The sequence below is a fragment of the Pelobates fuscus genome, chromosome 3 (genome assembly GCF_036172605.1).
Source record: "Pelobates fuscus isolate aPelFus1 chromosome 3, aPelFus1.pri, whole genome shotgun sequence".
NCBI lineage: Eukaryota > Metazoa > Chordata > Amphibia > Anura > Pelobatidae > Pelobates > Pelobates fuscus.
The window spans coordinates 264,728,365-264,740,414 of NC_086319.1; the positions used below are offsets into that span (position 1 = coordinate 264,728,365).

A 12,050-nucleotide genomic window follows, 5' to 3' on the forward strand; every position below is an offset into this window, starting at 1 on the left:
GGCACTCCACCTGCTGGCATTACTGTGGACGGCTATGCCGTCAAGGTGATCGCGAGGTCCTCGCAAAGGACCACGTGATCATATGGCCCAGGAGGGCCGGATCGGCAATGCTTGTTAATTTGCATATTCAGGTAGATTTGCATTTTGTGTTAAATATTGTCTTCCTCACCTCTATATATATATATATGTCATTATGTTATTATACTCAATCTGAGTACGGGGCCTCCGTCACAATTGTATTACACTCTAATTGATTGTGGGCTCTGCCTCCTCCCCTAACGATGTCACATAGATGGGGAAGCCTAATGAGCATTTGTGGCGAGCACTGCACACGCATTAGAGCTTACCCATAATAAAACATTGACTCAATGCTTTCCTATGGGGATTTTGAAGACGCTGGATATACTCATGCAAAGAGTGAGGATATCCAACTTTATTTTACAAAATTAAACTCTGTGAAAATCCACAAAGTGCCTCTTCCAGACAGCCACTGGAGGTTGTCTTAAACCTGCAATTTAAAACAGAAACTGCAATATTTTACATTGCAAGATTAAGGGAAGATGAAGTGGTCCTGGTGCCTAAAGTGTCCCTTTAACCCCTTAAGGACACATGACATGTGTGACATGTCATGATTCCCTTTTATTCCAGAAGTTTGGTCCTTAAGGGGTTAAAGTTGGGTTACTGTGGCTTAACTGGCTGACCTGGTGCTGGAAGACTAATGTAGCATATTTACTGGTAGGCTTTCCTGTTTACATTAGCCACCAACTATCGATAGCAAATTTTAGAGCCACTAAAAGGCAGACCTGTTTAATTGTGAGTAATAGCTGTGATTGATGACAATGTACTCCCACCTACCAGAGGAATTAATCCATCAGGGTTATTCCCTAAAAAGCAACCAACCACAATGGTGAAAATGATACAGGACATTCCAAGGTCAAAAAACCTTACATCATTCACCATATTTTACAATGTTTGAGTTTATCAAGATAGACCATTGTTTGACAGTTATGCTAAGCTGTTACAGTGTTAAGAGTGACCCATTAATTGGTTTGTTTTTTTAAACTATTTGCCTATTGGCTGCGTGGGCAAATATAGAAGATATTGTACTTTTGCCTGCAAAGAGTGAAAGTACCTTCTACTGGATCAGATCAAAGTGAACCCAGTATTTTTTTTGTCGTATAATAAATATGCAAATCTTATACTGGCTACCCAGTTATCTTTAATAATATTAATAATTATACATCAGAAGCAAAAAATATAATCATAAAAGCTTCCACACAAAAGGGAGGACACGGGACACATGTAAAAGGAAAACCATGTGTAAAATATCCTAGGAGAGGCACATCAGGAATGGAAGAGGATGTACAGACACATGTGGAGAGATGACAAAGATTGTGAAGGGTCACAATGACATACAGAGACATACATGTAATATTAATGGAAGGACACAGTAAACATTAGGTGTATATATGAAGAGTTAATGTTAGTGGGGCTGGACTGGCTAAGTGGACATGTGGGGAGACTGGTGGTTTGATAAAATGTGATAAATAAGTGATATGAGACAATAAAATAGGAGATGATAGGATATGTGTGTACCAAAGTTCAGCATGTCACAAACCACACACAGCATGGGGCTATATTAACTGCCCTTGGAGGCAAATGGTGAAAGTGGGAGAGATATGCCCTTTTGTCCCATGGACAGTAAGGTAAGATAGGGTTGCAGTAAACTAAAAAGCTCTCAGCCATTAAACATACACAGAGCTGACAGCTTATAACATCAGGTCACAGTACCTTAGCTCAAATTCACTAATTATATTACAGTAGCAAAGCCCATATCCGTGTTGTAAATGTGGACTTCCTTTTACATGATGTATGCGGGTACTTACTGTGTGTGACAAATTGTTCACAAATTGTGATTATTGTAAAGAAAGAAGATGGCAATGACTGAAATTTGTTCTTTAATGTATTAGTTGTGATCTTGTGAGGTGCACTCTATTGCATGTAGAATGTGATATGCCCGGGGAAGAGTTACCTAGCATTATGTAAGCAAATCTTTAGTAGTGTGTGAACTATTTAACACAGCTGTTATGTGGTATCTAAATTGTGTGGTGTCAAGTTATGCAGTAGTGTTTTGTAGTGGATTTAAGTCTGGTGCCATAAGATGATGTAGAGACTGGTCCTGTTTCAGAGCATCTAGTGGTAAAGTAGACAAGCTTTAGAAAGATTGTAGTAAATATGTGTATATATGTATAAATATTTATCCTGCAGACATACGTCCAGCTTCTTGTTCAGTTAGTGACCATCAAGGTAATTTCCTGATTCTATAGATTTCTTCTCACGGACAAACATTCCCATCCTTACGGTCCACCTCATATGGAAAATGAATTGGGGACTCCCCTTGTGAATTTACACCCTTAGCCTCTTCCCTTATTTGGAAAGGACAGTTAAAGCCCCTGCAGTATTAGAAAAGAAGCAGTTTCCTCTTGAGCTCATTTCTTCTCCACAGAGGCAACTTGATAAACTCATCCATAGGCATAGCGAAGAGACGCTGGAACTCCTCAGAGGAGAGATATTTCTAAATGGGAAGAGAAGGGTGGAAGTTGGAGGGCGGTATGGGAAAGAGGATTGAAGACATTGGTAGAAGATGGGGAAGATGACAAGAGAGAAGGAGTAAGAGTTAATGAAAGTCATACTTTTTCTTGTTTTTTTTCCCAAATATTCTGCATGTTTTCTCAAGAGTTATTCAATGTGCTTTCTTATACTCACCTCCAACTGTGTTTTGTCTACACCTGGAGGCAGTTTCTGGCGTCCTCTGTTGGTCACTATGAGCATCTCGTAGGGAAATATCTATTTGGATAAAATATACATTTTTACCATGGTGTAGGTAGGATTTGGCTTTGAAGCCAGGTAGTTCAATCCCTAGAGCTTATGTGAAACATTTGAGATTGCTTATATTGGGCAAGAGGTTAGTAAAGTGGAAATGTAATCCATGGCAAAATATAAAGAATATAAATAGAGAACTATTTGGTAATGGAGTTCCTGAATCTTTAGCATGAATAGTCTTTTTTATAAGGGGTATGTGAGGAATTATTCATAGAAAACATTTTACAGATGGTGTGCAGGAATTTATTATTAGGTTTTCTCGGAAAAACATACCATAAAATGTTCCAAGAAAGCAGTTGAAATCTTTCCTGTCACCATTATTTTAACGTACTCAACTGGAATAATCCTGGATTAGTTTTACTTCAAGGAACACTCCAATGGAAAATAAATATATATATTTTTAACACTTTAGTAGATTTACTCCAAATGAAAACATGCATGCATTATACTTTTCATTCATTGTGGGTACATATATATATATATATATATATAAAGGTGAAAATCAGGAGCACTCGCTGAGTTGTGAATAAACTGTTTAATCACAACTCAGCATCAACGTTTCGACCCTTCAGGGTCTTTATCAAGATAAAGACCCTGAAGGGTCGAAACGTTGATGCTGAGTTGTGATTAAACAGTTTATTCACATTTGAAAAATCCAAGCGAGTGCTCCTGATTTTCACCTTTATATCTACTGGCCTGGAGGCACCCTGGTAATACACATTTTATACTTTTTTTGGGTTGAGTGCCAGAGTCTGGTCTGATATATATATATATATATATATATATATATATATATATATATATTTATTTATAAATAGCTCTTGTCCTTCTTCCCCAGCCCAGTCTTTCTGTGGCTGTCCAATCAGAGACTTCCCAATGCAGCTCAATGAGAATTCTTTAGATGTCATGTGCTCTCACAATTGCTACCTCTTGAGTTTAGAAAGAAAACAATAATAGCACAAAGGTTGATATTACCTTTGGATATCTGGAAGAACAAAATGGCTGCTGACCTGTTACCTTGATTCATAAATTGTATTTAAGATGTATTGATGGCAACTTAAAGAAACACTATAGCGTTAGGAATACAGTGACCCTCTGTCTCCGTGACCCCTCCCCCCAATCCTGAAAGACACAACATGCTTCTTAAAGAAACACTCCAAACACCATAACTACTACAGCACACAGCAGTGGTTATGGCGTCAGGAGTGCACTAATTGATTTCTTGCCTGGGTTCTGCCCATCTTCCCTCTCTGCAGCCTCCTCTCAGTTTTGAGTTAAGCCCAGCAGTGCAGGGCTTAGTTCATTGGCTGAGAGTGATCAGTAGATGTTCTCAAACAGATGCTCCTAAGCCAAAGCATCTGGATCTTCTGAAGGCTGAGAGGAGGCAGGGAGTAGCGCAAAGCACAGTTGTGAGAAGTAAAAACCATTCTAAAACAGCTGGACTACTAGCAACCGAAAAGGTGCCTGGATGCTCCTGTTGCCATATCCACTAGAGAACGCTGTAGTTATTGTGTTTGGTGTGTTTGTTTACATTTAAAGGAGTTTATGCACTAAACTGCAAAAATAGCCAAACAGAAAAAGAGTACAGCTTCAAAAGGATTATTCACTAAAGTGAGAATTCAAATTTAAAGCAAAATAGCCAAACTAGAACAATTCCCAGTCCACTATCCTTCCAGTTTGGCTACCTTGGCCTAAAATGTGAAAGTATTTGTTGGTTTAAGACTTGCTATTACCATGTTGTTGTTGTCATAATACCCAGTTTAGTGAACAGACCCCTAACATACTGATATTTAATTTTTTTTAGATTATATCTGTGTTACCTTATGTAACAGTCCTCCATTATAAATTCCACACTCTCAGGCAGTGCCATCAGATACATACCTTCTGCTCCAGCATGCTAGGGAGAGAGTTTCCTCGATCCATCCTTGATCTCTGGCCTTCTCCATTCTGTGGGATAAAAAGACACAGCCGTAGATCTGTGTGCTCATGAGCTGAGCAGCTTCTCACCCATTCCCCTCCCTTGGAATGCTTACCTGGAACCCTATGAATAAAGAAATGGAGAGTCCTGTAAAGATGTGAACAGAAACCTGCAGATTTAGAGAGCCACTACTGCTTTAATGAAAATAGCTCTGTGATGAAAAATATTACTAGCACGAAACAGCTACATTAGAAGACAAAGATTTAATCTGCCAAGTTGTTTTTAGCCAATGAGAATTCACCTAAAAAGTCATGATCAATAGCAGAAAATAAACGTGAGTAAACTGACAGAACACCTTCTACAATAAAATGCAAACTTTCGAAAGCAATAAAAGTACAAATATGTTTTTACGTGTATATATGAATATATTTAAAGCGTTACTCTAAGCAGCATGACCACTTCAGCACATATGGAGATATTTAGACGGTCTGCTGGAGATGTAACTCAAGACAAGTCGTTAGCCAGCCTGGAACTAGAGTTGAGCCTGTCTAATGCCAATTCTGTGCATATTTGGTGCATGGATTAACATTCATTGACTGAGTGCACTGAGCTGTCGCCATGAACCATTGAATGAACGGTATAATGATGCTGTGAAGGGAGACTCAGAGCCCGGAGGGACAAACTGTTAGACAAACTGTTTTAAAAAACAGTAATAGATAAACTGTTTTTTTAAATCACAACGGTTTGTCCCATTTCAAGGAAACTGCACCAGAGTACTCCTTTTATTATACCCACTACAGTGGCAGTAACCCGTTACGTTTGAGATTTATACTGAACACAATAGCTAACTACAGTACATGTTGTTTTTTTTCTTAATCACAAACTTTTAATTTACATTGTTTACCTAGCTAGGGAATAGGTACCTGTCACTTCCAGAAAAATGGTAGCTTAAGTTGAAGCATTACAGTTTAAAGGGACACTGTAGGTACCATTACTCTTGCAACAGCTTGAAGTGGTTATATTGCTCTGTTTTTGGCAGCCTCTAGCCATTGCCATACCAATTCATACTAGGGATTGGAGCAGTGTTAAGCTGAGAGAATCACTTCCCACTACCCTTGGTAAATCATAAGGTGAAGTTTAACATGCCTAACATTACAGACCAGCAGTTTCTATATTAAACACTAAGGTATTGCAATGCCATCTATTGGTGACTTTACACATTGATGTTACTGCCATATTTTGGTCTTTGTAAGGTCTCCAACTTAAAGATACATTATATATAGTCACCAGAACAACTACAGCTTAATGTATTTGTTCTGTTGAGTATAATCATTCCCTTCAGGCTTGCTGTAAAAACTGTCTTTTGAGAGAACATGCAGTGTTAACATGACTGCCTAAGCATACCTCCACTGGCCACTAGAGGTGCTTCCTAGACATTTAGTGTCTCCACCCTCTGCATGAAGACACTGAACTTTTCTTATAGAGATGCATTGATTCAATGCATCTCTATGAGGAGATGCTGATTTGCCATGGACGGTGTTTGGCTTCAGCTGGTTCTGCCCCTGATCTGCCTCTTTGACAGGCTTGGGCAATCCAATGCTTTCCTATGGGAAAGCATTGTAATTGGCTTTGAGCAACACTTCTGTTGATGTCAGCCAAACCGGTAGATCAGGGGCAGAGCCAGCAGCAGTGTTTTTAACACACTATAGAGTCAGAAATACATGTTTCTGTTCCTGACCCTCCAGTGTTCCTTTAAGATCTACTATAAGAGAATAGATGAGATATAAATATATGTGACGGTGATTTGTCATAATGCTACATCATAGCAATATTTGTTGTAGTTTTTTAAATGATCAAACATATCCATTTTATGTCCTATTTTGCATGAAAACAGATTCAATATATGTGTTAAGCATCCTTTTACAGGGAGTGCAGAATTATTAGGCAAATGAGTATTTTGACCACATCATCCTCTTTATGCATGTTGTCTTACTCCAAGCTGTATAGGCTCGAAAGCCTACTACCAATTAAGCATATTAGGTGATGTGCATCTCTGTAATGAGAAGGGGTGTGGTCTAATGACATCAACACCCTATATCAGGTGTGCATAATTATTAGGCAACTTCCTTTCCTTTGGCAAAATGGGTCAAAAGAAGGACTTGACAGGCTCAGAAAAGTCAAAAATAGTGAGATATCTTGCAGAGGGATGCAGCACTCTTAAAATTGCAAAGCTTCTGAAGCGTGATCATCGAACAATCAAGCGTTTCATTCAAAATAGTCAACAGGGTCGCAAGAAGCGTGTGGAGAAACCAAGGCGCAAAATAACTGCCCATGAACTGAGAAAAGTCAAGCGTGCAGCTGCCAAGATGCCACTTGCCACCAGTTTGGCCATATTTCAGAGCAACATCACTGGGGTGCCCAAAAGCACAAGGTGTGCAATACTCAGAGACATGGCCAAGGTAAGAAAGGCTGAAAGACGACCACCACTGAACAAGACACACAAGCTGAAACGTCAAGACTGGGCCAAGAAATATCTCAAGACTGATTTTTCTAAGGTTTTATGGACTGATGAAATGAGAGTGAGTCTTGATGGGCCAGATGGATGGATTGGTAAAGGGCAGAGAGCTCCAGTCCGACTCATACGCCAGCAAGATGGAGGTGGAGTACTGGTTTGGGCTGGTATCATCAAAGATGAGCTTGTGGGGCCTTTTCGGGTTGAGGATGGAGTCAAGCTCAACTCCCAGTCCTACTGCCAGTTTCTGGAAGACACCTTCTTCAAGCAGTGGTACAGGAAGAAGTCTGCATCCTTCAAGAAAAACATGATTTTCATGCAGGACAATGCTCCATCACACGCGTCCAAGTACTCCACAGCGTGGCTGGCAAGAAAGGGTATAAAAGAAGAAAATCTAATGACATGGCCTCCTTGTTCACCTGATCTGAACCCCATTGAGAACCTGTGGTCCATCATCAAATGTGAGATTTACAAGGAGGGAAAACAGTACACCTCTCTGAACAGTGTCTGGGAGGCTGTGGTTGCTGCTGCACGCAATGCTGATGGTGAACAGATCAAAACACTGACAGAATCCATGGATGGCAGGCTTTTGAGTGTCCTTGCAAAGAAAGGTGGCTATATTGGTCACTGATTTGTTTTTGTTATGTTTTTGAATGTCAGAAATGTATATTTGTGAATGTTGAGATGTTATATTGGTTTCACTGGTAAAAATAAATAATTGAAATGGGTATATATTTGTTTTTTGTTAAGTTGCCTAATAATTATGCACAGTAATAGTCACCTGCACACACAGATATCCCCCTAAAATAGCTATAACTAAAAACAAACTAAAAACTACTTCCAAAAATATTCAGATTTGATATTAATGAGTTTTTTGGGTTCATTGAGAACATGGTTGTTGTTCAATAATAAAATTAATCCTCAAAAATACAACTTGCCTAATAATTCTGCACTCCCTGTATATTGCCTAGATATTCCAATGTTACTATATCAGGAGTATAATCTTTGGCCTCAAGCGGGACTACCGATTCCTGTATTCTCTGGCAGTCTGTAACTTTGGAGAATACAGGAAAATATAACACTATAACAACTTATATAGCGGTTTTCTCCATATTGGACTTCTGCACTTTAGACAATATACAATCACACATTTAGAAGTTACAGATTCTATTCCTGAAAGGCTTGTGTAAACAGGTAGGTCTTGAGTCTTTGTTTAAAAGTGTCCAGGAAGGTGGTCCCTGATCATATAACGCATTGTAGGATAGGACGCCTATCTTGAACTGTATGCACCACTTTATTGGTAGCCAGTGCAAGGTATAGAGGATGGGCGTCACATGACAAACATCTAAGCAAGAGGCACCACTAACCAAAAACTGCCACGAAGACCAAGGAACTCTCCAAACAAGTAAGGGTTATAAAAAAATATCCAAATCTTTGATGATCCCCAGGAGCACCATCAAATCTATCATAACCAGATGGAAAGAACATGGCACAACAGCAAACCTGCCAAGAGACGGCCGCCCACCAAAACTCACGGACCGGGCAAAGAGGGCATTCATCAGAGAGGCAGCACAGAGACCTAAGGTAACACTGGAGGAGCTGCAGAGTTCCACAGCAGAGACTGGAGTATCTGTACAAAGGACAACAATAAGCCGTACGCTCCATAGAGTTGGGCTTTATGGCAGAGTGGCCAGAAGAAAGCCATTACTTTCAGGAAAAAACAAAATGGCACGTTTTGAGTTTGCGAAAAGGCATGTGGGAGACTCCCAAAATGTATGGAGGAAGGCAGGGCCGGCCTTAGGGGTGTGCGAGCTGTGCGGTCGCACAGGGCGCCATGGCAACAGGGGCGCCGGGCGGCCAACACAGCTCGCAGGCCGGCCGAGTTATGTATTTCAAGTGAAGAGCAAGTCAAGTGCAAAATGCTGCTTTGCACTTGACTTGCAAATTATGAGCAGAGAGCAGCGGCCGGGAATCCACTTCTGTGTGGAGTGTGGAGGAGGAGCGTGGGGGCGTTACGCCGCGTACTTGCGTGACGTCGACGTGCTCTGTCATCAGAGGGAGCCGCGGAAGGATCCAATTCAGTGAGTGAAGGCGGCGCCCGGTGCTCTTCAATCGGCGGAGACAGCTCAGTCCAGGGAGCAGCAGCCTTTACTGTGAGTGACTGTTCTTTTTTTTTTCTTTTGTATTAAATAGGTTTTGTTGAAGGCGTGCAGGAATTTAATTAAGGGGGGCAGGGGATTGATGAAGGGGTGGCATGGATTGGATTAATTGGCAGGGGATTCATAAAGGGTGGCAGAAAATTGAAAAGGGGGGCATGGGGCTGATTAAAGGGGGGCAGGTGGGTGATAAATGGGTGGGAGGGGATTGATGAGGGGGTCAGGGGGCTGATGAATGGGGGCAGAGGGCTGATAAAAGGGGGGAGTCAGGGGACTTATGAATGGGGCAGAGGGCTGTTAAAGGGGTGGGAGGGGATTTATGAGGGGGTCAGGGGGCTGATGAATGGAGGCAGAGGGCTGATAAAAGGGGGGAGTCAGGGGACTGATGAATGGGGCAGAGGGCTGTTAAAGGGGTGGGAGGGGATTTATGAGGGGGTCAGGGGACTGATGAATGGGGCAGAGGGCTGTTAAAGGGGTGGGAGGGGATTTATGAGGGGGTCAGGGGACTGATGAATGGGGCAGATGGCTGTTAAAGGGGTGGGAGGGGATTGATGAGGGGGTCAGGGGGCTGATGAATAGGGGCAGAGGGCTGAGAAAAGGGTGGGAGGGAATTGATGAGAGGGGCAGGGGACTGATGAAGGGGTGGCAGGAATTGATAGGGTGGGAGGGGATTGATGAAGGGCAAGGGGTGGCTAGGAGTTTGATGAAGGGATGGCCAGGGCATTGATGAAGGGGAAGGGGTGGCCAGGGGCTTGGTGAAGATCTGGCCAGGGGTTTTGGTTAAGAGGTGCAGGGGTTTTGTAGAAGGGGGTGGAGGTGACAGATTGTGAATGCTCCTAAAATAGTTTGAAGGGGTCCAAGCAGAGACGGGTGAGGGTGGGGGGGGGGGCGCCACAAGATTGTTTCGCACAGGGCGCCTGAACACCTAAGGCCGGCCCTGGAGGAAGGTGCTAGGTGCTCTGGTCTGATGAGACTAAAATTTAACTTTTCGGCCATCAAAGAAAACGCTATGTCTGGCACAAACCCAACACATCACATCACTCAAAGAACACCATCCCCACAGTGAAACATGGTGGTGGCAACATCATGCTGTGGGGACGCTATTTAGCAGCCAGACTGGGAAATGGGTCAGAGTTGAGGGAAAGATGGATAGTGCTAAATACAGGTATATTCTTGATCAAAACCTGTACCACTCTGTGCGTGATTTGAGGCTAGGACGGAGGTTCACTCTCCAGCAGGACAATGACCCCAAACACACTGCTAAAGCAACACTTGAGTGGTTTAAGGTGAAACATGTAAATGTGTTGGAATGGCCTAGTCAAAGCCTAGACCTCAATCCAATAGAAAATCTGTGGTCAGACTTAAAGATTGCTGTTCACAAGCGCAAACCATCCAACTTGAAGGAGCTGGAGCAGTTTTGCAAGGAGGAATGGGGAAAAATCCCAGTGGTAAGATGTGGCAAGCTCATAGAGACGTACCCAAAGCGACTTGGAGCTGTGATTGCCACAAAAGGTGGCTCTACAAAGTATTGACTTTAGGGGGGTGAATAGTTATGCACATTGACTTTTTCTGTTATTTTGTCCTATTTGTTGGTGCTTCACAATAACAAAAAAAAAAAAAACATCTTCAAAGTTGTGGGCATGTTCTGTAAATTAAATGATGCAAATTCTCAAACAATCCATGTTAATTCCAGGTTGTGATGCAACAAAACCCGAAAAATGCCAAGGGGGGTGAATACTTTTGCAAGGCACTGTATTTGTGTTCTGCCAGTTTAATCTTGTTCTCCACAGTCTGGGATTTCCTCCATCTCCGTTCAAGAGGGCTTCGTTTCTTTTTCATCTCTCTGATTGTACTGTCAAACCATGGAGCCCTATGATGGGTGGGATGGGGTTGAGTGTATATTGGAGCAATGGAGTCTAGGGCAGTTTTCACATTCATATTGTAGTATTGTACTAGAGCGTCTACATCATCACAACTGTTTAACTAGTGGCTGAAATCAAGATTAGACCTGAGTATCTGGGGGGTTTACATACTTTAGTGGTAAAAAAAAATAGTCATCTCTACAGGAGCAGGGGTATGTGAGTGGCTAGTTATCGAAAAGCTAATGGAGTAATGGTCAGATCACATGACTGGGTTCGTTATTAGGTTGGAGACTTATACTACAGTGGTAAATACAGATCTAGAGTGTGGTCACTCTTGTGGGTAGCAGAAGGAACAGTTTGGGCAAATCTGTCACGGTAATATACCCCAACACGCAGGAATAGTTCAATAGTCAAGAGACAAGAAACAGGGTTCGTCTTACCGGACCTTAGAATGGCCGGACTAGGACGAGAAAGAAAGACAGAGTCTAGAACAAGCCGAGGTCAAGGGAACTGAGAGACAGCGTAACGTAGAACAAGCCGAGGACTGGTACACAGAGGACAAAACAGCGGATAAGCAAGCAAGGATAAGGAGAGAGCGGAGTCAGGAACAAAGCCAAGGTCAAGCACCAAAAAACCAACTGAACGATACAAGCACTAAAGGGAACTGGACAGAAACCACGATAGGGCAAGGAGCAAGGGAAACAGGTGAGTATAAATAC

At 42.0% G+C, this 12,050-nt stretch overlaps 1 protein-coding gene across 6 annotated transcripts in view; it reads right to left on the minus strand.

Moving 5' to 3' along the window:
* Nucleotides 1-1,206: 1,206 nt before the first annotated feature.
* DMTN (dematin actin binding protein) overlaps nucleotides 1,207-12,050 on the minus strand; it is a 79,667-nt gene continuing 68,823 nt past the window's right edge. For 5 of the 6 annotated variants that reach the window (XM_063448485.1, XM_063448482.1, XM_063448486.1 and 2 more), the window contains one exon: nucleotides 4,791-4,924. In XM_063448485.1, the coding sequence (XP_063304555.1) occupies nucleotides 4,887-4,924 (38 nt within the window). In that variant the 3' untranslated portion in view covers nucleotides 4,791-4,886. Of the gene's footprint in view, nucleotides 2,576-2,766; nucleotides 2,848-4,764; nucleotides 4,925-12,050 lie in introns of those variants that run through there. The other variant, XM_063448487.1, reaches the window with a different exon arrangement.